Source organism: Halichoeres trimaculatus, unplaced genomic scaffold, assembly GCF_033239565.1.
Source record: "Halichoeres trimaculatus isolate MK-OKI-2021-1 unplaced genomic scaffold, fHalTri1.1 fHalTri1_scaffold_6, whole genome shotgun sequence".
NCBI lineage: Eukaryota > Metazoa > Chordata > Actinopteri > Labriformes > Labridae > Halichoeres > Halichoeres trimaculatus.
Genome location: NW_027437184.1, coordinates 32,477,178 through 32,504,049, shown reverse-complemented (window position 1 = coordinate 32,504,049; position 26,872 = coordinate 32,477,178). Strand labels below are relative to the sequence as shown.

The window sequence follows — 26,872 nt, the reverse complement described above, 5'->3', positions numbered from 1 at the left end:
AACCATTCCTGTTCCTGATGATCTTATTTTACTTTGGGGGTCATAAAGAGGAATTAGTCCAAACATAACATCATCTAAAAACCAATTAAAACTCCTCAGGGTGCTTTTGAGGAAAAAAAAAAATCTTTCTTTGCTCGTCCAGCCTCCACTGACACAAAAACATCGCTCATGATCTGACTTCCTCTTCCTCCCTAATAGTTGATGTACAGTCCCTCAGTCTTTAACATTTAACGGGAACATTCAGTTTTTACTATCACAGCAACTAGAAAAATGATTACTTACGCCTTCAGAGAAGCTCTGCGTCAAAAAATGCTGTATAACAATAATAAGACTTTAAAAAAAGAGTCATTATGAGCAGTTTGCTGTTCACACTCTTTCAAAGAATCCCCACGTCTGCCACAAAGACTCCACATATGATCTCAGATACAGTTTGACATTGAATAACAGAGACAGCATTAGATAACAGGAACAAGACAAACGCATCAAAAAAGCAGAGGAGGCGTAAAATGACTCCTAACTCTAAAATCATGAGTTCAGGGAAGAAAGTCGACGTCCAGATGACGTCTTCTCCTCCAGGCTCAAGGACAGTGAAGGCAGCACAGAGGGGAATTCGACTATTATCACGCAGCTTCAAAATAAGAGCGTCTAATGGCACACGTTCAAGGACAGAGCTGTGAGACGGACACAGGAGACACGTCAAGACGTCTTTGTACAATATTAAATATCACTGATCGAAATGAAAAGCCCTGCAGTCCACTCTGAAGACGGTTTAGTGTCATTTACATGCAAAAGTCTGTGATGATCACTCACTGTTTTTTTTTTTTTTTACTTCAACAGGTTTTGACAGGTGGCCTCAGACAGTCTGATGACTTGTTTTCCATCATGCAGATGATCGCAGGAAAAAACAGCTAATGTTTCGGTTTTCCTTAACGCAGGGATCCAGGAGAGAGCTTTTCTTGTGTTTGGTTCACTGATGCCGGTCACAACAGAAATTGGTCAAAGGGTTAAGACAAGCAGGATTGTAGATCAGAATTAGTGCTGATAGACTAGATACTCTGAGACTGAAGCAGGAGCAAAACGACCTGGGTGTTCAGGTCTGGATGTAAACACAAGCATTACACTAAGTATAAAAGTGTGAGTGTCGTCGGCGTATTGAGTGATATTCCTGTAGTTTTTCACGGCGTTGATGGAGGGATGACTACTCATTGACTCAAGCAGAAAGGTTTACAGAGGATGATGTTGGAGAAGAAGTGTTGCTCAAGAGGAGGGCTCGTCCTCATGCAGGTCCTCCAGCTCTCCCTCTCGCGGTCCGTCTCCCGTGCTGCTCTTTCTGAAAGATGTTAAAGAGAAAACGAAACAGAACAGAGTTTTTATTCTGATCACACTGCTTAGACCCCGCTCTCCAAACACCGAACCATTGTTCTTGTTGCTCTGTGACACAATGAATGTTAATAACACCACAAATGCAGCTTTAAATGACAGCAGCAGCGGGGGGATGGTAAATCTGTCTCATATGACAGCGAGGGTCTGTCATTTCTAATGATGGAGACAAGAGTCTACGATGATGATGGGCGCAGCAGCAGGTAGATGTCGGACAAACAGCGAGCCAGACTGTGACGTGTTACCTGAGTGAGGGGTGGAGTTTTAAAGAGGGCCGGAAAGGCCACCCATCCCTGCAGCACAGTGAGAGGGAGACAAGATGGAAAAGTCACAAGTGAGAGGGCAAAGGTCACCTCGGGGGTCAGAGACGTGGTCGCCAGTGGAGATGACCTCCCCTTTAATGCACCTCATGTTCCTGACACAGGAGGCGCTGTGGAGCTTCATAATGAGTAAGTCAACGCTTTGGCCAACAGTTTGACTGAACTCATTCTGCCACCTTAACCCATAGACAGTATAATAGATGGATGTAGGCTCTGTGACATCACCACACTACAAAAAACTGAAATCTTATCAAGTGTTTTTGTCTTATCTACACTCGAAAATGTCTTTATAGACTTGATATGAGCCACACTCAACCCACCAGTCCAGAAAAATTTCTTGTTTTATTTCAAGACAAAAATTAGCTCTGAATTGCTTGTAACAAGTAAAAAACAGTCTGCCAGTGAAATAAGAGAAAAGTTTCCCATATTAAGACATTATTCTAGTTTTACGAAAATTTTCGATCCAAATTTTCTTGTTCCGTTGGCAGATTTTTTTGTGCTTGTTACAAGCAATTCAGACCTAATTTTTGTCATTAAATCACTTGAAACAAGACATTTTCCTGGACTGATAAATTGAACGTGGCTCATATTGAGTATAATAAGACAATTTTTACTTAAAAAAGACAAAAAAGCTTGATAAGGTTTCAGTTTTTTACAGTGCATCCATTTCTAATACGGAGCTTTGAAGCAAATCGACAGAGGGACAGGTTTTGGAAGTTCTGAGCTGAACCTAACTTCTGTGAAAAGAGTATGAGTTAAAGACATGGGTCAGGGGCTCTTATCTAATGGCTACATGGTGCCAGTGAGAGGTGAGAGGCCTCAGTGTGTGCTGATAGAAACATATTCATTGTTTGCGCTTTCTATAATGCATTTAATAGGAGAGCTTAAAGCTATGGTGTACGATTTGGAAGCTTTGTACATCTTAACAACACTGTTTATAGGGCTGTTATGGTCCTATGGTCCAATCTACACAATATAAAGACCAAAAGGAACGAAAAAAATCAATTTCGTATATTCGCTGCAAAGCTGCATACTAGTAGACCAATCCGAACCGCACATGGCATGCATGCTTCGGATTGGTCCGTGAGTCCATCCAATCCCCTGTTTCCCTCGCTTCGCACCAGCATGCCCATGGTCCCACCTCATCCTTCCCCACTACCCCTCTCACGTCAGCTAGCTGCTCAGCTACTGAAGCGTCATGGAGCCAGAGAAGACCAAAACCAGGAAGTTGTTACTGTTACCCTCAACAGGGAAGGGAAGAAAACGAAAAAGTTTCAAGGAAAAGGCTGAAACAAGGAAGAATTATGAGCGATACAGGTGCCAACAGAGACGGAATATTGGAGAAATGTACGACCGGTGGAAAAAGCTGCAGAGGGATTTGGGACTGAAGACTGACGCTGAGACAGCTGAGTTTCTGTTGAACAGGTAATGACTTTGTTTACCACGGTGGGTGATGTCAGCTGAAGAACTCTGGTTAGTCTGTGCCTGTACTGGCTAATGACCAAACGCTCCTGATCAGAACAGGTCGGCTCTGTCAATAGATTTTAGCATAAGTTAGCCACGCATCTTTAGCATTGTAAATGGAGCTGGTGAAGACACGCCGAGAAAGGTAAAGCCTCGCCCAAAGTCGGCTCTGCTCTGATCAGCTGGCAGTGGCAACGCCAGACCTGCTTCACTGGCTAATTCATGGTTTTGATTGCGCTGGTCCAATTATAGTTACATTTTCTGCCGGCCGGCTTCTTGCTCTGTCAGAGTGGGCGTGTTGGTAGGAGGTGAAGAAGGGCCATACGAGCTGGGGGGCGGGGTCTTGGAACACGGAGGGGAGGGGTGAGTGAGGCTGCCTTTTTCAAATGTGTCTCATCAGCCAAACTAGGTTTCAGATCGTAGACCATAGCTTTAAGAGAGAAAGGTGAGAGGGAAGATTAGGCAATGATGCGCACCAAATCATGTCTGGACGAGTAACTGATACTCTAACAGGTGCAACAAGAATCATAGCCTCCATACATGGGGCACCTGCCCTTGAATGTATGTTTAAATGTGTAAAGCAGTCTCTTTGGAACATCAAAATTATTGTTGTGTGATATCCTTTGTGAAAGTTTCAAGTATTCCAGAGAAATGGGCCAAAGCATTTTTTCACAGGACATTTTTGACCTGATATTAAGTCAAAAGAAGAAAAAGGTCCAGACAGGCATTTTGAGGCTCAGCTGTTAAAGGGTAATATAATTTAGAGCTCAAACTGGTCTTAAAATGAGGCCCTGGTTTTAAAACAGTTGGAAGATCCTTTAGGGCTTTGGTTCAAATAACATTTGGTAACATAACCAAAATGAGAGGAATGATCCATTTTTTCCCTTCTTTACAATCAGAAGAAAAATCATTTATATGATATATTTATTTGCAAGGTCACTGTAATAGTTAAAATAAGACAACTTAATCTACAAGGTATAAGGAACCTAACCCTAACCCTTTTTGTTTTTTGTCTTCTGCTTTTGTCTCTCATGAGCCCTACCCCAGCCCTTCCCCTAAACCTAACCATTCGGGGCCCCATGCCTAAACCTAACCTGTGGGGCCTCACGCCTTACCCTTACAATGACCTTATTAAACACTTATTAAGCAGTTATATAGTCGTATAAACAAATAATAATGTGAAGAAGCATCTTATAAGTACTTACAAAGGTCTTATTAATGTTTATTACAGGACCTTAATATAAAGGGATCCCAAAAAATCTCATTCCTGCTTCTTTTCCACAGTGAAATTCATCACTCATTGTGAACATGTCTGCAGCTGAAAATGTAAAGAGAGGCTGTTTCTCTGGGGAGCTGTCAATCACCTGGTCTGACACCTTCCCCCTCACGGAGCTCACAGACGGTAGGAATGAAAACTTAGAGGCTGTCAGTCTTGATACAGACGGTCTCTTTTTTGGTTTGTAGTTCATAGAGAGGCATGGTTATCAGTTTCAGCCTGTTTGACAACCAGTCGATGCTCCTCACTGAGGCTTCAAAGGGGACTTGAGTTAGTAGGTGTTGTAATTATAGGACAGAAGAAGAGCTGAGGGTATCCTGACTCCACAGTGTGGGTCAAACTCTAAACGTGCACTTTTTGTAGACACAGTGTCTGACAGTGTTACTGTCCTGCAGGATGCATGGTTTTATGTTGCCACCTTCTAGACAAACTCAAACCACAATTTCATTTTCCTTGCAGTTCAACTTTTAGTGATATCAAGTCATAACTAAGGCACATTAAAACTGTTGGAATTCAATTTTTTGTTTTTGTAGAGAAGGATGCCTTAAACTTAGCTTCAAATAAGTGTGTTATTCAAATTATTCTGCTATTATCTTTTCTAAAACCAGTTTACAATCAAGGTGCTTTTTCAGCAGACATTTTCTGAATGTGTTTAATCCTAAAAATGCTGCTTTGATTTCTTTACAGGCAGCATCACAGGAAGGTTGCTGAGTCTTTCACCTTTTTATTTGATTATTACAATCTTTTTTCTTTTTCTCTTTTTATCCTTTTCACATTTTACTTACTTTTATCTGTTAGTAGTATTGATATCTTTTTTATTTATTTATTTATTTATTTATTTTTTCTGTTACTTTTACATGTTTTTTTTCTATTTTTCATCTTGTCCTCCCCACAATTGTTTTACTTTAAATTTATTTTATAAAGCACTTTGTAACCCTGTTCTGGTAAGAGCTATAAAAATAGATTTTAACATCAACTTTATTATTATTATTATTATTATTATTATTATTATTATTATTAGTAGTAGTAGTAGTAGTATTGTTTATTTTTTTACATCAGTCATTTTCAGCTCAATCATTTCAGAGAATGAAAGTGGATAAAACAAACTGTAAAATGTTGACATGTTTGTTTCTTGTTCCCTCATTACTCCTTTCAGTCATTTGACAGAAAGATTTCCTAATGGGTCAGGGTGTTCCTGTTCTTTTCTCCCAGCAGGGGGCAGTACTGTTTAAAGCTCCCTCCACATCCTCCAACACATCCACCTTTACCCCAGACTGCAGCTCGGAGGCTTCCTGGAGTGTGACAGGGGAAACCTCAGCCTGGAAAGAGGAGAAATGATCTTTTGAAACCCTGACAAAGAGAGATGACACGCTCAGCGCTGCACTGCTCCAGCCTCATGACTAACTCTGTTGGACACGTTACACAGATTAGTGTCCCGAGGGCACCTGCACCACCGCAGGGAACCGCTTCAGCTGCTCTGAATCGCCCTGAGTGGTTCTGTGTATGTTGAACCGTGTGATAAGATGATTGGCCGTTTCCTCTGTGATGCTTTCAAAACATGTAAGAGAAAATCCAAGGTCAGCCAGAGGCAAGTGCTGGATCTGTATCATTCTGAGTCTCACTGAATCCCTCTACCCAAGAAGGCTGAAAGCAACACACAAAGAAACACTTATAAAGGCTGTAAGCTCCACAGCATACAATGAAAGAATGAATTATGGTGCTATGGCAACCCAAAGCAGCCGCAGCAGCTGCTGCAGAAGTGAGTTGAGCCTAACCTGATACACAGAGAGAGGAGACAGGTGTGAGCTACAGATACAGATTCATGTTAGAGTCAATCCCTGGAATAAAAACAAGCCTGTGGGTTTATACATGTCTTTCTCATCATGTTAAACAGATGCAGGTATTCAGTTTAGAGGGGACAGTCAGATCAGACGGCTGGACTCTTACATGAGCAGGTTTCCAGGAGCTGACATGGACCTCTCCTCTCTCCTGCTCGGGCACTCAAAGGGATTACTGAAGGAGCGCTTCCTCAGCATGGCTCTGACCAGGATCTGAAATATTCACAAACACACCAGGGTCACAAAGTCATGCAGTGTTTCCAGGTGTTTATATTCTCAGGCTTTTACACAGGTACAGAGAATAAAACAGACCAGAATAAAGATGTTGAGCAGAAAAACCAACATGTTGGGAAACACCATGCATCCATCCATCAATCCATCCATCTATCCATCCATCCATCCATCCATCCATCCATCCATCCATCCATCCATCCATCCATCCATCCATCCAATTGTCCATCCATCCATAACTTTATCTATCCATCCCTTCATCCATCCATCCATCCATCCATCCAATTGTCCATCCATCCATAACTTTATCCATCCATCCATCCATCCATCTATCCATCCATCCATCCATCCACCCATCTATCCATCCATGTTTTTATCTACTGATCCATGGGTTTATCCATCAGTCCATCAGTCCATGCATTTATTCATCCATCCATCCATCCATCCATCGGTCCATGCATTTATCCATCCATCCATCCATCCATCCATCCATCCATCCATCCATCCATCCATCCATCAGTCTGTTCATCCATTCATCCATCCAATTTTCTATCCACCAGTCCATCCATCCCCCTATCCATCAGTCTATCCTACCATCCATCAATCCATCCATCGGTTCGTTCATCTGTCCATCCATCCATGCATTCATCCATCCATTGATCCACCCATCCACTCAGACTTAAAAGAGAAATTGTTTCCTGTCTTTAAATGGCCTTAATAAAAGTTTGAGTCTGCCAATTAATCAGAGTTAATATTTTTATTTAATTTGATTCAGGGCATAAATCTGACCCTCTATGAGAAATTCAAACATTATTTGATTTTTTAAAAGACTGTTTTACAACAACAGGCTGCAAGGCCAAGCTTTAAAACTCCTGGATCCACTGCCCTGAGAGTTATCTCTGAACACTGTCAAGAGGAGACCTCGTCCTCTATGAAGGCTGATGTTTTCTCCGAAACGTGGAAATAAACGAGTGTTTGTGTGCTTTGTCGAAATGAAGGTGAACTGAGGGCTGTGCTTATTCGAGCGCACACTCAAGGTAACACACAAACACTGGAAGTTTCTTACCACGGCAGACAGGCTGGGGACAAACTTGACAGAGTTCTGGATGTCCTCCTCCGTCACCTCCACCACAGAGCAGTGCTCCTCCTCCAGAGGCAGCGGGTCTGTGCCTCCCTGGGTCACCCACTGGTCCATCTGAACACACACAATGAAATATCATTAAATAACGACATTTCAATAACACGATGAAACACATGTGGTAAAGCACAGTCATATGAAGATGTGTTGTGAGCCCCTCAGCTGGGTTTCCTTTGTATTTATGTATAGAATAAAGCCTGCAGGCGTTAGTCATAATGGAGCTCTTTCACCAACCAGCATACATATTCTACATTTCTGTAATCACAAACGATTTTCTTCCAGCTGAGCAGCCGTCTGCTCTGGTTTACACTGAAACGCTGAAACACGACAGAAAACACTTTCAAGTTTAGCCACATAATCAATCACAGTGGCCAGCCCAAATTTATCTCTGTTAAAGTCACAAGTCCGCTCACTTTCGTTTCGAAGTCAAGTCTGAGGAAATTATTTATCTGTCTGCTGTTTCCAACTAATTAAAAAAACAACAACAACAGCCGGTTAGTCCGCCTCCTCTTCTCCCAGACTGCTTCCCTCTCTGCTCCGGCCAATTTATACCTGCTGATTAAAGTTTTTCTGAAATAAACATGAACAAACAAATAAGTTAGTTCTTTAGAAAAACAAAAGAAGAGGATGAGGAATTTCTCAGAATCTCTCTGCACTGAGCGCTGCTCTTACTGGAAACACAGTCAGCGCTCTACAGGGCGATGACAGAATCCTCCATGTTCATATAAAGGAGAGCACTTAGAGTATTAGTCATGATGTCAATTTAAAGCAAAAGCTGTTCACAAGATTGGATAAATGTTGATAATGGTCTTTTATAAGAAATGCTTTCAATATCCTTTGACAATCTGGAAACATTTGAGAAGGTCTGACATCCTGAAATGTGTGTGTCATGTCACCATGTCAGGCAAAAAGAGATGTTACTTCCTGGATGCTGGTGCTCAATGAATGACTCCAATATATGCTCCCCACTGTTAACTGTTATCATCATTTTCAACCATTATTATCCTCTGTTGTGCAGTACAGTGTATTAATAGGCGAGACAAAGCTGATATAACTCTCTATTGTCTGCTGAAACAAGTGGATCTAATGGTCTCCAATCCAGCGATTTATTTCCTAAACTTAACAGCCTGACTGCTTCATTCACAGGATTCGTCTCACATTCACAAACATGTGAAAAGAGATTTACTGGTCTCATCTGTTGCAGCAAAAAGGAAGGAGTTAAATGAGTTGAAACACATGTTTTTGCATAAGTGTCTGGGGTTGGATTTTATCTCCTGAGAGAACAAATATTGTAACTATAGCAGAGAACAACCCATGCTGTTAGCACCAATGTTACAGATTACAGGTTAATTCAAATGCTACTTTGTTGCTTCCGGGTCGGGTCGAGCAGGACCAGATTGATTTATGGCACATTTAAGTCTCTAGGGGTGCGTCTCAATGCGTTAACTTTGTGCTTCCTCCATCCTATCTCCTCCACGACACTGGAAGTACTTTCCTAGTCGCCATTTTGAAGACTGTCCCAAAGCGATAATTGCGCTCAGAGGAGAGAGGAGAGAGGATGGAAGAGACTGATCGGAGGAGCTATGATCGAGGAGACACGAGAGCCGGCTTTGCGGAAGTCTTTGCCCCCATATGGAATATTACTCTCTGATTGGACGCTGCAACGGCTCAGACTTTACATGAAACTTCACAAAAACACAACAGAGTTTAATGAGAGAAAAGATGAGCTGAGGACCGGCACAGAGGATTGTTCAGAAACTGACCTAAAATCTGGTAATAAAATGTTTGCTGTGAGTTTAAAGCACAAAACACTGAACACAACCATCAACAAATCAATAAAAAAAATAAAAAAATCAAGAGGATTAATATAGAAAACTGACTGATAAATAATATCTTCCTGAGACACAATAAGGTGGGTTATATAAATAAGCTTCAGAGGTCATAATCAGATGGGCTCTAGATAAAGGCTAAATAGTTCATAAATCTCACAATTACGCATTTTACCAGAAAAGTGATCCACGAGCTTCAAAACAGCACACAGAATAAACAGAGAGCAGGTTTCCTTCATGGTAACGTGTGTGTTTAACTGGTTAGAGGAACAGACAAATCTCTGTTACTGTTTCTGTTTGATCAGAGTTATTACAGCGCACATGTGCAGACGCACAAACACCTGTTAGAGCTGACTGACAGATGATCCAGAGGTGATCAGCTGATGCCGTCATCACTGAAACTCGTCGCTTCATGTGACGCTCCGGAGGAGAGGATGTCCCATCGCTCTATAAACCAATCTCCTCCATCCTCTCTTCTCTCTTCATTTCCTCACATCTCTCCATCATCTCTGGTGGGAGGGACTAAGACCCAAGTGAACGACGCATGTGAAGGAAGGAAGGAAGGATGGAACTTTGGAGCTTTGAGACACACCCTATGACAACACCACGCTAGCTGACGAAGTTTAGGAGTGAGGAGAGAGCTCTGTGTTTTTCTGCTGAAAATGATTTCTGTGATTAATTTTGTAGTGATGGTGGACACTGGAGCCTAACTGACAGACAGAAAAAAGACAGAAGAGCAGAAGAAAGATAAATGGGACAGTGATACAGCCCGAGCTAAGGGTTGATTATCCTCTAGCTCAGGCTGTATCACTCTATAACACAGGGGCTAAACTGATTGTGATAATGTTGACTCCAACCCACAATCAGCAGTTATTCTGCAGTGGTCTGTTCAAACTTGAGAGTCTATCAATAAAATGAAGAGTGAGGTTACGTTAGCTCTGATTGGTAGATGACTGGCAGGACATAACCAGGATTCACTTATGTTACACATTACAGTTAGTTCATCCATTACATTATAGTTAGTTCGGATGGACCTTGGTTTGTATTCAGACCTGCACCGGAGAACCACGAACCGCACCAGAGTTTGTTTGGAAGCAGACTGAGACCACCTCAAAAAGTGGGTCTCGGTCGGGTTTTCTGGTCCGCACCAGGGTTTGTTTGTGTCTATTTACACCTGCATGAAAAGTCTGCACCAGCGTAGGAAACGAACCCTGGTCCGTTTAAAGTGGACCAAACAGTCTAGGTCTGAATACGCCCTTAGAGTACCGGGCTGCCAACTGCGCTAAATATAGCCAGCAACTAAACTACTTACAAACTGACAATCTTTACTTGTTGTCATGTTAGCCTATAGACACCGGCACCGGGCTGCCGATAGCACTACATATAGCCTAAAACTACAAAAAAAGCTAATAAATTACAAAAACTTTAAATAGAGTACAAAACAACACCTCATCAGGTCTTTCAATCATTTATTCATTTGACTTGTTGCTTTGTGCTCACTTACATGCAGGATTTTTTTTTCAGATTCTTGCTGGTATGATTGTTAATTCCTCTTTTTCTCTGTTTATTTCCTATTATGTTATTGTAAATGTCGAATCTCTTTCTGACTGAAGTCACAAGTGTTTACCTTCATTAGGACCTAATGTACTCACTTATGACGTTTTCAAGACTGTTCTTTACGCCATTTAAATGTTTTATAATTTATCAGTGAATTGAAATGTCTCATTTGTATTTCAACTTTTAATCTTTATATGGGCAGAGAAGCCATTGGCTGCACTGCAAAATCTAAAATCTGATCAGGTGTTTTTGTCTTATTTTCAGTAGAAAATGTCTTTCTAAACTTAATATGAGCCACTTTCACCTGACTAGTCCAGAAAAATGTCTTATGTAAAGTTATTTGGAGACAAAATGAGGTCTGAATTGCTTGTGAGAAGAAAAATAAATCTGCCAAGGAACAAGAGAAAAGTCACTTGTATTAGGACATTATTCTTGTTTTAAGCAAATTTTTGAGAATTTTTTTTCTTGTTCCATTGGTAGACTTTTTAAAATTGTTACAAGCAATTCAGACCTCATTTTTGTTGTTAAATAACTTGAAACAGGACATTTTTCTGGACTGATAAGTTGAATTTGGCTGTGAGTATGATAAGTCAATTTTTAGTTAAAATAAGACAAAACACTTGATAAAATTTCAGTCTTTTTTTGCAGTGTAGAGTCACACAGCCACTGTTAAAGATGGCTTCTTTTGCCGACACAAACGTGCTTGAAAAAGGTGTATGATCGTAATAAAGTTCTCCTTTCTATAAGTTGGCCTCTGTGCGGAAACTTTCTTCTGAAAAGATGTGATCCAGAAAGTGATTGATGACGCTCATAAACAGAAGAGACGGCCTCAGTTTGTAGCTTTCATAGATGTGACTTATGAGCGTCTTGCAGCGGACGGAAAGTGAGAGATGTGTGTGTTTGTGTTTGTGCACACGATGCATGGCAGCCTAATTATCTCAGCTCCATCAACACAAACTGAGTCTCTGGTGAGAAAATGACTCACTGACATGTTGTTAGACTGTGTCATGGAAACACGACAGGACTGGGGAATGACTTGTCCACGGCTGGCCCTGGTCCTGTTCTGCTGTCGTAGCTCGGTCTGGGTCTTTAGAGACAGACAGGTATCATCCTGCCCTGGAGCTACAAAGACCTTCTAATGATGCCCAATGAGAGGTCAGAGTCCTCTCAGCTCATGGCGGCAGAGAAAAGCGCAGTAATGCTGTGTCTGAGAGTGAACAATGGGAGCTCGTTACCATCAGCTGCCTGTCAGCCCCAACAATAAGTGACTAACACCCAGCTCTCCTTTAGTCACCTCCTTTGTTCTCTTTGTTACCTTGATCTCAGGGATGGTGATCCTGCTGTCTGGGTTCTTGTCGAGCATCCGCAAGATCAAGGTCCGCAGCTCCTCACTGATCTTTGGCCTGGGGGAAACACGAGATAATGATTCAGGGAAATGTTCAGGGGCGGGCTTGTTTGTGCATTAGTACAGATGTAATATCAGAGATGAAAAAGAGATCATTTTAATGTGATGCACTCAAAATGAAGCCATGTCGACTTCTAGTTCCTTTTCAAAACTGAAAAGTGAAAACATGATTCAAATACCATGAAGGAGAGAGCAGAGACAGACTGATGCAGATATCTGTTGTGTGATTGTGTGCTCCGTCAGACAGAATCAACACAGGATCGTGTCTTCTTACCTCCCAGAGTACGCCTGTCACTTACCATCACTCACTGCACACTCGAGTGTTTGCGCAACTAAGCAGCAGAACATCTCTGATGATGACCCGTGGATAATTCAAGTGTCTGTGTTCTGATCCCAACAAGCCTAACTAACAAAACTTAATAACCACAGAGCCCGCCCCCACCGTCAGCTGACACCAAGCATAAATCTGGACTCTGAGTTTACAAACTCAGCGCTCAGTTTATCATCAGAGCCTGCTGAGTTACAGTCAGTGGGCTGGGAATGTAAACTGTAGAGCATCCGAGCCAAGCCACTCCTGTTTATGGAGATTCAAGAGTAGATTATAATCCAGCCCAGATAACCTTGTACTGACCCTTCCCACACACTGCACACCAACAAGCTCAGATTATAATCTGTGTGAACAGTCTTCACTTTGCCATACTGTCTCAAAGCCTCTTAGGTTTGCTTCAAGAGAGGATTAGGGTCAAATCAAAGATAAAAAGTATGTCACAATTTTAAGAATGAATACATAACTTTGAAGATGTAATTTCCCCTCAGGCATCAATAAAGTATTTCTGATTCTAAATGAAGTTTCATGAGAATATAAATCTACAAGAACAAACCTGCACAGTGCACAAACTGAAATCTAAGCAAGTGTTAATGTCATATTGGGGCTGACGAGTCTAGAAAAATGTCCTCTTTCTAAAATGAAAAGTAAAGAGTAAAATAGAGTTGAGTTTACTCAAGATGCAGCGACCCAATACTCAGTATTGATATTGGTCCAAGTTACAGGATCAGATATATTTAACAGTATAACAGTTGCTCAGACTGCTTTTTGCAGATGATGTGGTCCTGTTGGCTTCATCAGGCTGTGACCTTCAACTCTCTCTGGATCGGTTCGCGGCCTAGTGTGAAGCGGCTGGGATGAGAATCAGCACCTCCAAATCCGAGTCCATGGTCCTCAGCCGGAAAAGGGTGGACTGCCCTCTCCGGGACGGGGAAGAGATCCTGCCCCAAGTGGAGGAGTTTAAGTATCTCGGGGTCTTGTTCACGAGTGAGGGAAGGATGGAGCGAGAGGTCGACAGGCGGATAGGTGCGGCGTCCGCTGTAATGCACAGGTCTGTCGTGGTGAAGAGGGAGCTGAGCCGGAAGGGGAAGCTCTCTGTTTACCGGTCGATCTTCGTTCCCACCCTCACCAATGGTCATGAGCTTTGGGTAGTGACCGAAAGAACAAGATCGCGGGTACAAGCGGGCGAAATGAGCTTCCTCCGTAGGGTGGCCGGGCTCTCCCTTAAAGTTGGGTGAGAAGGTCGGCTATCCGGGAGGAGCTCGGAGTAGAGCCACTGCTCCTAAAACATTTGCTTAAGCATTGTGGGAATGAGTATGTCAACTCTGTGCTAGCAACAAGTACCAAAAGGGAAATTGAGCCCCAACAACAAACTTTACACACTGCAAAAACTGGAACCTTAACAAGTTTTTTTGTCGCATTCACAGATCTACAATTTCATTGAGCAGACGCTAAAAGAAAAAAAAACTAGTTAGTTACAAAGTGCTACAAGTTATTTGGCAGCAGGTGCTGCCATTAAGTTCAAGAAGATTTTTTTCTAAGTAAAAATTGTCTTATCATTACTCAATATGAGCAACATTCACCTGACCAGTCCAGAAAAATGTATTGTTTCAAGTTGTTTAAAGACTAAATTGCAGTCTGAATTGCTTTTAACAACTAAAAAAAAAAAATTCTGCCAATGGAACAAGAAAAGTTTGCTCAGGAATTAGCTTGAAACAAGAATAATGTCATAACATTTTCTACTGAAAATGAGACAAAAAACACTTGATAAGATTTCAGTGTCTACAGTTCAGGAAACTGAAATGAGAAACAGAAACTCCCTCCAGACAGAACCAAAGTCAGGCTGATAACAGAGAGTGACTGAAATCCTTTTGCTGGATGACCAAAACTTTCTGTTGTTGAAAATGTGGAATTTTAAGTATTTGGTCCGACAGTCGCAACACTTTCAGTCTGACAGACCTATGAAAGCAGTAGATCAGTGGCCCATTTAACACTGGGCTGGGCCATTAAGATTGTTAGTAGGGGTGGGTAAAAATATTGATGAATCGAAATATTTCAATATCGATTAAGCAAATCCTCTGAATTGATTCATCTCCTGGCAAGTGAGGGGGACTGTGCGTGTTATTCACGTTGTATGGCCGAGGGCCACCAAAGACCAAAAAAACAAAAATGACAGCAGTATCAGCAGCATAAAGCCAGATCCTTTGGCTTTTAAGTCTGACATTTGGATTGTTTTATTGCTCAAAAATGTGAGATGACATACCACATATGTCCACGTGGGGCATGAAAATCAACAATTGAAGCATTTAAATCAATATTGAATCAAATCAATATCGAAATTGAAGCGCGACCCAAAGAATCCAAATCGAATTGAATTGTGAGCTTCTTGGCAATACCCAGCCCTAATTTGTTAGACACCAGCCCCTTCCCCCTTCTTTTTTTCAAGGTATTGGTACTTACAAAGACTGCCGATACTCAAGGCAAAAAAAAAAAAATCTTACATGAAGTAAGTCCTCCTCACCACTAGTTGCTGCTACTTGCTGCAGTTTTACACCACGGCAAATGTGCAGCACGTCCTGTTCAGACAACATGATTGAAGCAGGGAGAGTGAACTGTTAAACTGTTTTATTTTGCACTTCAGTTTATTTCAAAAACACTTAAACTCTGACAGATGTTCCTTTTATTTCGCACTTTTGTTGATTTATTAAAAACTAATGGTAAACTCAGAGAGATGTGTTTGTGTTTTAGTTTGAACTTAATGACAGAGTGACTGTGCTGTCTTTGATCAAAATGATCTGTCAATGTGGATTCAAATTTTAAGTATCAAGAGTATTGGTGGTACTGGTAAGTACTAAAGAGGGAGTGTTGGTATCAGTCTGAAGGAGAGTGGTGTCAGACATCTCTACTTAAAGGGCAACTCCGTTTTTTTGACACCTGGACCTTATTTATAGGTATGTGCATGCTCATATACTCACTCAGACAAACATCGTGCAGCTCGGAGTCCTTCGGAAGTTATTTAGATCCAACCGATTTTAGCCGCACTTAGCGAGGGCCACGGCAAGGGGAGCCTCAGCGCGGGACATAATCTCTGCAAAATCGCTCATTTCGGCTATATTTTTTCATCCATCGCTATCCATCGTTATCACAAACACACTCCTCTTTGGTTGCCATAGACGAACACTGTCCACAAGGGCACCACCAGTTTGCATTGAGTCGTGGACGTGCTCCTGTTTATTGTTCTCGAGCCAGCTCTTCATCTCTCTCCCTCTGCATCCTTCTTTCATGGAGCTCCTCGTCCGTGTACTCAGGCTCAAACCGGTAAGGACAACCGTCAAACGTTTGTTTACCAGGTCAGCTCTGGGTCAGCTGACCCACCTGAAGACGGTAGATGAGCTGACTTGATGATAACACTGGCGATGGATGAAAAAATATAGCCGTCATGGATGATTTTGCAGAGATTATGTCCCGCGCTGAAGCTCCCTTGCCGTGGCCCCCGCTAAGTGCAGCTAAAATCAGTTGGATCTAAATAATTTCTGAAGGACTCCGAGCTGCACGATGTTTGTCTGAGTGAGTATGTGAGCATGCACACACCTATAAATAAGGTCCAGGTGTCAAAAAAACGGAGTTGCCCTTTAAGACCCTCATGATTCAATTACATTTTAGGTAGCGATTTGGATCAATATGGATTTGATTTAATATTGGTTTAAATGCTTCAATATTGATTTAGAAAGAAGTAGAAATACACAGTAATTACAGTTTATTTTAAATCTTTATTTTTATGCTCATGTGAACATATGTCACCTCACATTTTTGAACAATAAAACAACCCAAACCTCAGACTTAAACATTAAAGGAGCTGGCTTTATGCCGCTGCTTCTTGCTTTGGTTGCTTTTTTGTTGTTTTTTGGTCTAGTAGGGCTGTGCGCAAACAACACACACAGTGGCCCCTACTGGCTGGGTTGTGAATCAATTTAGAGGATTTGGCAGATCAATATTGAATTGTGTAGGAAAATATTGCAAAGCATTCAAAATTTGCACACACATTCAACAGACAGGAAAGATGTGCGTTATCAAATGTGGTGATCCAAACTTTTTATCTCAGTCCGCCCTGATTCTTACCACATTGGTTAGTTTCTTTACTCTATAAAACAAATCAAGCCTCATTTTATCTTTTAATATTCTGAAGAAAGACATTTTCTGAACTTGTCAGGTGAAAATAGCTTGTATCAAGTCTCAAAGACATTTTTTTACTTAAAGTAAGACATAAACAATTACTTAGGTTAAAGTTGAAACTTTATGAAAAAGACATAATTACAGGCTATAAATATATGTAGTCTGAAACATCCTAAAATACATTATAATATACATGATAATATACATAAAGATAAAGAGCACGGATCATCTGGGGATGTAAAATTTAACAGCTGAGGACAAAAAGCTGTTGCAGAAGCTTCACAGGCTGGTTCACCTGCTCCTCTTCAAAAACTGACATCTTCATTTACAATCCATATGAAATCCTCAAACTGTGGTGCTCCTGTGCTATAAGATCAGGCACTGGGTTATTGAGGAAACTAATGAAATCAAACACCAAACAGACGTAGCTCAAATGTCGTTAGTACCTCAGTAAAATGAGATTATAGCAGCTCAGCTGTTCCTCACCGTGATGGTGGAAACACTTTGTGAAACACGTGAAGTTTAATCTGAGCCGATCAGAGCGGACGACACAGCGCAGCTCACAGCCACTGATTGGTTCAGGGGGGCGATGACTGCATTTGCTGCTGTGATATTCAGCTGCTCCTCGGTTTAATGAACGAGCTCAGAGCGCAGACACGGAGCCGCTCCTGCCCACAGGGTGAAGACGCTTATCATTAACAATGCGACACCCTGTCCTGACCCCGACACCCTCACACTGCTCGCCCCGCCACATGTGACAGGTTCCTGTTCCCTCAGTCTATCCTCAGCGTGACTTTCTCCTGTTTTCCTCTGTATCTGATCATTATTTACCCACAACGACCTCCATGTTTTTCTCTAACCTTTAGACTAAGATAGCTCTCTCATGTGTCCAGAAAACTAATGGCCTCATTTTCTTCAACAATGCCCGCTCTGATTGCTCCAAGGCCACATTTCCTGTGTGCTGCTGAAGCCTGCTGCATCACGCTCTCCATATATATATATTTTTTGCCTAAATATGAGCAATCAGTGAGTGTGGGATGAGGAGAATGCTCCTGTGACTGTGCTGGACATGAACGGATAGAGAACAGGAGGAGATATGGTCACAGCTGTGGGGAGGAGGAGGCTGCTGCATCTCTGCTGCAGTTTCTGTTGTTAAAGTGGAGAGAGGAGATGCAGGAGAGAGACTTACGTTTCTGGGAATTCCACGAGCTTGGTCCTTATCTTATTGTGCAACGCCAATATGTACTCGTCAATAAATGGGCACTGCAGGAGGAGAAACAAGACAGGAGCAGTTAATCATTCTGAGCTTGGAAATCTGTTTTTCTGAAGAGCACCAAGAAAAATTACCGTATTTTCTGCACTATAAGGCGCACCTAAAAGCCTTCAATTTTCTCAAAAGCCGACGGTGCGCCTTATAATCCGATGTGCCTTATATATGGATCAATATTGATTAATCATGGCTACTGTAGTCAGGGGGCATCACCGGAGTAACAGCGGGAAGACCCGGTAAAGAAGTATTCTGCTAAGTGCTAATGTTAGCTCGCAGGCTGGCCCAGGCTTCTTCTCTTGTTATTTGTTAGAGCAATACAGCGCTCCCCCAAAGGTCTGGCATGTGAAATGATCTCTGGAAACTGTTTTTGTGGACGGCACAGAAAATAGTAGGATAGGAAAATGTGCGGCTCCGTGTGGATGTAACCTGAGTTTGACTGACTTATCTGACTGTTTAGTTGACATTCCCTTTAGCGCAGCTCTAGCTAGCGGATGCATAACCCCAGCCACTACTGTAGCTTCTACTTTATGCGCCTTATAATGCAGTGCGCCCTATATACGAAAACAGTTTTCAGATAGGCCATTCATAGATGGTGCGCCTTCAATTTTCTGCCTTATAGTGCGTAAAATACGGTAAGATAGCAGAGTTTAACAATTACAGAGTCACAAAACAGATGTTGTACCAGTGCTAGGGAAAAATGTAGTTTGTCCCGTAGTTTAAAGAGGGGGTTTGATGCTCTCCCACATTTTACACTTCATAGAAAGTACCAATGCTGGATGTTCAGAATAAATGTGTGCAGACTTTCAAACCTCTGTATATTACAATTTGTAGAAATCCCTCAATCTGTCTGTAAACTGATCAAGTTAGGATATCCTAACTGGTTGGGAAACTTAGGAGGGTCGGGCCTTAAACACCAAGGGCGGCCTGTAGCTGGCCAATCAGAGTGAAGGGGTTTTTGGAGTGTGGAGCCTTAAAGAGGCAGCAGCTGCAATGATGAGTTTCAGAAAGAGGCTGATATAAGGGTTTTCTAAAACAGTGTGAGATCAACAGGTATTGTTTTGAGCTGTAACTCATGTAGAGCTGCTACAGAGGAACCAAAGGTACAGTTCAAAGACAAAAAAAAAACACAACACCCTCCTTTTACTGAGTTTTAAAAAGACTTGAGTTGTATCTCTTTGAGAATGTTGCGTTCACTGCACACACAAAGCTGTATATGTCTATTAGTTTATTGGGAAAAACTATGGGACTTATTTTACCATTGTTCCTGTTGAAAAACCAGAATGAGTTGTTTTGTTTCAGACAGCTGGATTGATCAAAAAGTTTCAATAACACTCTCTATGTACCAACCACTTATGATGAGTTATGAGCTCATTACTAAAACCTCATTAATGCATTTACAAAACTTTTAAACAGCTCTGATGGGTGATTTCAAACACTAATAACAACTTATGGCAACATTCATCAAGTGCTACAAGCTATATACATGCCTTGTGAATGGTAAATGGTAAATGGACTTGAGCTTATGTAGCGCTTTTCTTGTCATGGACTACTCAAAGCTGCTTTACACCACTGATCACACTTACCCATCCACACCCATTCGCACTCACATTCACTCACTGATGGATTCAATTTTTACTTTGATAGCTATTCATCAGTATCTCTAGCACATTCACACCCTTTCATGCTCATTCACACACCACTGACACAGCAGTGGGAGCAACTAGGGGTTAAGTGTCTTGCCCAAGGACACATCACCATGTGTCGCCCAGAGCTGGGCTTGAACCTGCAACCTTCCGATCGCCAACCAAGCGCATTCTCCAACTGCGCCACCGACGCCCCCAAAGTATGATATGTAAGCATTATAATTTGATTTGCCTCACAGCAAGAAGGTCAGTAGTTTGAATCCCATTTTGGGCAAGTTGGGCTTTTCTATGTGGAGTTTGCACGTTCTCCAAGTGCATGCTTGGGTTCTTTCCGGATACTCAAGCTTCTTTCTACAGTCTAAAAACATGCTCGTCAGGTTAATTGGTGATTCTAAGTTGTAGGAGCCAGTGTAACAGGTTGTCTGTCTGTGTGTTTTAGCTCTGTGATTGACTGGAGACCAGTCCAGGTTGTACAGTACAGGATAGACTCCAGTCACCCATGACCCTGAACAGGATAAGTGGTAGAAGATGGATGGATGGACATAACTTGATATAAGAAATGAGGAAATGAGAAATTGAGGAAGAAATGTTTTGATCAGACTGCCTCACCACCACCTGGCCCAGAGTCTCATGCACTGTTGTAAAGATGTGACTTTTAACCAGGCAGGTGTTTGTTTTGGAACTAATTTTCTTTGTTTAAGACAACTTTTAACTGGATACAACACGACGAGGTAAGGTGTTTATCAGTACAGTTACATAGGGCTGTTGTTTGAATCCATTGGGTTACTTGACAACGAGCAAACCGTCAGTTTTTAAAAAAGTTTAGTAGCAGTCTATATGTAGCGCTGACCGCTCGATCCTGTGAGCCGTGTCAGTAGGTAATGTGTAACGTTAGTGAATCCTGGTTATGTCCTGCCAGTCATCTACCAATCAGAGCTAACGTAACCTCACTCTTCATTTTAGTGATAGACTCTCAAGTTTGAACAGACCACTGCAGAATAACTGCTGACTGTGGGTTGGAATGAACATTAGCACAATCATTTTAGCCCTTGTTTTATAGAGTGATACTGTATCACTCTCCTGTTTATCTTTATTCTTCTCCTCTGTCCTTTTTCTGTCTGACAGTTAGGCTCCTGTATCCACCATCACTACAAAATTAATCACAGAAATCATTTTCAGCAGAGGAAAACACAGATCTACTTTCTCACTACTAAACTTAGCCTGCGGCGCCGGCGTGGTGTTGTCATAGAGACTTGGGTGTGCCCAAAGTGAAGCTACTAAGAAGCTATGAAGTAGCATTTTGAAATAACCTACATTGGTGCCAATAATCTTATTTTAAAGTGTGGATTACGATCAGGCATTTATCTAAAAGGGAGACTTTTTCAAGATCACTTTCAAACTCCTCACAGCCCCTTTAGAGACTAAAAAAGAAACTCATGAAAATCATTTTATTGATTCTTTAAAAAATATTTGCAAATTTTGTTAAACATGCTCAGATGTTTTCAAAAGATCTCAGTCTAGAGCTTACTTTGGGGAAAGTTTCTAAAACTGTGTTATAAGAACTTTGTAAATGCATTTATAAGGCTTCATAAATGTGCTTATGTTATGAGTTGTGGGTTCAGAGAAGTGTTACTAAAGTTTCCAGATGAAATGAAAAACACTGCTGGGTGTTTTAACTGAACCAGGACTCTGGTTTCTAAAGAGTCTCTGTCTGACTGCTGGGCACTGTGTATAACACTAAAGCTGGCTTTATCAAAGCTTTTCTCATGTATAATTGGCTGTTTTATTTGTTGCATTTCTATTTGACTTTGTGACAAACATCCCTTGTATTTTGAGAGAATTTGGTTTCTCATGTTTTTTGTCATTTTGAGTTTTTTCTTTGACACTTTGAGCCGACCAAACTAGATTTCTCCTAAGTGAAGCTTAGCTGTCGTCGACTCTTTCTGGCAGCTTGCAAAAACCTTGCTTTCAGAGTCTTCCCCCAAACACTGGCTGTAATAAATAAATATCTGTGATAGACAATGTTCCCACTTAAATGTCACTGTGTGCTGTTAACAAGCGCAGCTGTTTCTTCAGCCTCCACTGTTCCTTTCTGAGAACCAGACGCTGATAAATGATGTGAGACAGAAAACGCGCCGACTCACCTTCCCGAAGACGAAGCAGTAGAGAGTAACACCCATGGCCCAGACATCCAGCGCCTTTAAAACAGTGACAGAAGCGACATTAGATGTGACATGTGAGCAAACAGACATTCAGGCAACACACCACAGTTATCCAAACACCTCCTGTAGAAACAAACAGTCTGACCTTAATGGCTGCAGACAGCCGGGAGTGATTTATGGCACATTAAAAGGTTATTTCTTTGGAGATGTGTGCTGTCAGACACCGTGTCGATGGATGTGTGCGATCAGATGGCAGAGACGCTACAGTTATCCATCAGGGTCTTTGTCTCCCTCTCAGTCTCTTTCTCTCTGTGAGCAGCTCTTCTAGAAATCCATTTCTGTTCCCTGATAGATATGAAACGATGAAACACGCCCTTCTGAACCACAGAAAGCTATTACAGAGCCTCAGACGTTTGTGATCAGGCACGACTTGGTGACTAACATTCTAACACTCTGATGTTCCACAGGGACTGAAAACTGAGGGAGTTCACTCAGTGACACACCAGTTTCTGATTTATAGCATTTTTACTGCAGATCTGAGGGAGAAAGAGAAAGAGGAGAATGGATCGCACAAGTCGTGAAATTCACCACTTTACTGGAGGAGAAGTAAAAGACCAGGCTCTTACATGTAGTCAGAGGAAAAGTAAAGAAGCTCCATGACAGGATACTCTTACTGGCTGTGCTCACATACAGCGGGGAAAATAAGTATTGAACGCAACAACTTTTTTCTCATTATATTTATTTCTGAAGCTGCAACTCAAACGAAATTTCTACCAGACATTGGTATTAACTCAAATAATCCACACATGACAAGAAATCATGACGTTCAAGTCCATAAATTATGATAATGTGGAGTTAAGTATGATAACACAGGAAAAAAGTTTTGACCACACCATGGAAAGACTGTATACTTTGGCAAGGAAATGCACCATACCACCTGAAATCTGTCAGTAATCATTACTTGAACTTCCAATTAGTGCAAACCAACATCAGCTGGGCTAGAGCAAATTGATGGTCCTATAAAAAAGGTTGTTTTTACCAAGCAGTTAAATACAACACACCTCATGATGGGTAAAGGCAAAGAGCTCTCTGAAGACATTCACAACCTGATTGTTGCTCAGCATCAGAATGAAACTGGTTACAGACTTATTTCAAAGCACCTGAATATTCCAGTCAGCACCGTTGGAGCCGTTATTCACAAGTGGAAGAAGCACCACCTTACCATCAACAGGCCACGCACATGAGCTCCTTGTACGATTTCTGACCAGGGAGTCAGAAAGATAGTCAGAAGAGTACTCAACGAGCCACGGACCACCCTGAAAGTGCTCCAGAAAGACTTGGAGGCAGCAGGTACAATTGTTACAGAGAAAACAATAGGCAATGCACTCGACTGCCATAGCCTCTATGGACACTCAGCCCGCAAGACTCCATTCCTCAGAGAAAAGTCATGTTGAAGCTGGTTTAAAGTTTGCTAAACAGCATCTTGACAAGCCTGTAGAATACTGGGAGAATGTTGTCTGGTCAGATGAGACCAAAACTGATCTTTTAAGCTGTCATACTACATACCATGTTTGGAGGAGAAATGGCACTGCACAGCACTCAAAAAACACTACACCAACAGTGAAGTTTGGAGGTGGAAGCATCATAGCATGGGGTTGTTTCTCATCTCGTGGTATTGGCAAACTTCATATAACTGATGGAGCAATGAATGGAGCCATGTATGGGGAAATTCTTGATCTGAATCTGCTGCCATCCACCAGGACGATGAAGATAAGACGTGGCTGGACCTTCCAGCAGGACAACGATCCAAAGCACACGGCAAAGTTGACTCTCAAATGGTTTCAAAAAAAGAAAATCAATCTTTTAGAATGGCCTAGTCAATCACCTGACTTAAAGCCAATTGAACATTTGTGGAAAGAACTAAAGAAAAGGGTTCACCAGAGGGCACCAAAGAATATTCCAGATTTAAAGACAATCTGTGCAGAGGAATGGGCCAAAGTCACACCTGAGCAGTGTGGACGATTAGTTAAAACATACAAGAAGCGTCTGTCAGCTGTCATTGCAAACAAAGGCTTGTCCACTAAGTATTAGATGAGTCTCAGTTAGCGTGTTCAATACTTTTTTCCTGTGTTATCATACTTTACTTAATTCCACATAACCATTATTTATGGACCTGAATGTTGTGATTTCTTTTCATGTGTGGATTACTTGAGTTAATACCAATGTCTGGTAGAAATTTTGTTTGAACTGCAGCATTTGGAGTCAGTCAAAATGTTATATTCAACATTTCCCCAGGTAACACCAGGAAAGGTGAACAGGACTTTTGCAGACGTGTCTGTCCTCATTCAGCTCTTCTTTTCTGCTGCCAGCAGCTGCCGTGTTGACAGACAGAAAATTTCCTCGGCACAAACTGATTTCCAATTCCATGTGTGATCAGGCTGTACCTTTGGTTGCTTTTGCTGTCAATTTTTGATTGGAACCACCGTCTATATTTGATTGGGCCAAAAAAGCAGTATGTGGGAAAAGAGAAAAATCTGCAAATCTATCCACATATCGTAATGATTTGTGTTAGGTGTCTCCTATAACAAATACAAAAGATGTTTTAATGTTGTTGATTTCTTTGACTTCTAGTTTTAGGTAGCTTAAAGTGATATTCCGGGATGGACCAAGTTGGGTCCTATCACAAGGTTTAGGGCAGAAATTACCCCTGCAGCAGTTATTATGTGCAGCAGAAGTGCTCGCACCAAACACCCCCTCCCTGCTCGTCTGCTGGTTTCCTCTGCACTCAGATGGGGCCATTTTTTACTTGACCAAAAACACAAATAAACGGACTCCCACCAAAAAAATCTGATATCGGTCTGTATTCACGCATTATTTAGAGAATTTTCAGCACGTTACTTTCACACAAAAACACCGCTAAATAAGGCTCTAGTTCTCATCGGGTCGTAAAATGGCGCTACCTCCGCTGCAGAGCCACAGCTGGCTACGACGCGCTCGCTGCTTAGTGTATATAAACAAACGCAAGTAGTCTGCCAGGACGAATTATGCAATAACAACGTAAAGATGAGTGATTATGAGATCGAGAACAACCTGCCGTTCACTTTGAATAATTTTCCTGATTAGCTTTACTTCAGCTTTCTAAACATGAAAACCAGCAAAGCTACAAAACAGATCACACTGAGCAGACCACTCTTAAAAACAGTGTGAAGTAAGAAGTTTGGTAAAGGTGGTTTTTGAAAAGAGCCACCGTTGTTACAGGGCTTTGACAGATTCAGGTTCGTCCTACAGCAGGGATACAATTGTCAGTGTCTAACAGCTTACATAACATGAATACTTGAGATTTGTCTGGCTTGGGGAGAGCAGACATTTGTGTAAAACTATGAGGAGTATAGTAAAAAGTTTATCAAAATGAAAACTCAAGGAAAGTGCAGACACCTCAAAACTCAACAAACTGAAGAACACTCTCAAAGTTTTTGTTCTCATTAACTTCCCACTCTGCAGCTGATTTACACCCACATCACAAATGTTGACGGAACAAAAAACCCTCTCCAGGGCATTATTCTTGAACAAATTAAAAGAACAGGATGAATGCAAATCAGAGAAAAAAGGCACTGATGGAATAACTGCTTATATTTCCTTAAAGCTCAGGAAGCAGCAGGCTGAACGCCTCTCACATTCTTTTATCCTGATGATCATCTGAAAGCCACTCGGTGTCTGTACGCTGATATAACAACGTGATAACCTCCAGAGGATGGACATGAAGTGTAGGAACACTTAATAAGAGGAGGATGGAAAAGGCTGAAAAACAGAGGGTCTTTCCTGTTAATCATCGGTGAATCAATTATTAGCTGGAGTTGATCTACAAGCCTGAACAGATGTTAAATTATGCAGGAATCACGAAGGAAGTACGTCCAGAGTGGAGGCAGGCGCCCGTTGATCCCATCATTAATGAAGGGTGGCGTTACAAACATGACTGATCATTACTTCAGCCTATAAATAGAAACAGCTTAATGATGGGAAACGTTCATTAATCAATAGCAGCGATGTAAAACCAATAGAGCACTTCCATTTCTTGACTCTTGTGATGAAGCTGCTCTCAGACATATTAATGGCTTTAAAGTAATAAGAACCAGCCGGTCCACAGAGGGACTGACTGAGAATGAAAGTTTGCTTCTAGGATTAGCGGCTCAGCAAAGGTCTGAATGCTCCTCTTAGTTTAATGGCTCCAGTTTGGAGTTGTGAGTTTAGGGGTTAGGATGGCAGCAGCAGGTCCTGGGTCTGGTTTGAAATCATTTGAAGCCCAACTCTGAGTAAAAAAAAGTGTAGAGAAAACATGTCTAAAGCTGAAAAAACAAACACACCTCTCGTGTGAACAAAAACTAAAGGTAAAGGTTTCAGAAGAGGAGAGCAGTTTCTGCAGTTTTAAAAGTGAAATGTTGCCTCAGTCTGGTCTGATACGAGATTTCAGCTTTTGCTCCATAGAAAAAAAAAACAAAAAAAACAAAAAACAAAAAACAAAACAAAACACAAAGAAGCCACATTTTGATTTATCCTGGTCCCGCATTTGTTGCCAGTTTTTCTGTATTGTGCAAGATTCCCTCTTTGCATTGTCCACTTTGAACCTGCCTGTGGACAAAATGTTCTTGAAGTGATTTAATCCCATGCAGTGAGTTCCACTACAGAGACATGTCTGTTACTGTAGTGCCGCCTGAGGGGCTAAAAATCATATCTAGAGGTAGACCGATATATCGGCCGGCCGATATATCGGGCCGATATTTGGACATTTGTCTCTATCACAATCAATGCCTGCTGCCTCTCCCTGGTAATCCACCTCCACCAGCCCTGCTTGGCTCTTCCCTAC

The 26,872-nt window shown here is 41.6% G+C and overlaps 1 protein-coding gene across 2 annotated transcripts in view; it reads right to left on the bottom strand.

The window, feature by feature from the left end:
• Positions 1-242: 242 nt before the first annotated feature.
• Positions 243-26,872, bottom strand: part of camkk1a (calcium/calmodulin-dependent protein kinase kinase 1, alpha a) — a 168,450-nt gene continuing 141,820 nt past the window's right edge. Inside the window, exons 11-17 of one of the 2 annotated variants that reach the window (XM_074671644.1) lie at positions 21,994-22,047; positions 18,126-18,199; positions 12,349-12,436; positions 7,576-7,704; positions 6,388-6,491; positions 1,626-1,673; positions 243-1,330 (exon numbers count right to left, since the gene is read on the bottom strand). In XM_074671644.1, the coding sequence (XP_074527745.1) occupies positions 1,258-1,330; positions 1,626-1,673; positions 6,388-6,491; positions 7,576-7,704; positions 12,349-12,436; positions 18,126-18,199; positions 21,994-22,047 (570 nt within the window). In that variant the 3' untranslated portion in view covers positions 243-1,257. The remainder of the gene's footprint in view (positions 1,331-1,625; positions 1,674-6,387; positions 6,492-7,575; positions 7,705-12,348; positions 12,437-18,125; positions 18,200-21,993; positions 22,048-26,872) is intronic. The other variant, XM_074671645.1, reaches the window with a different exon arrangement.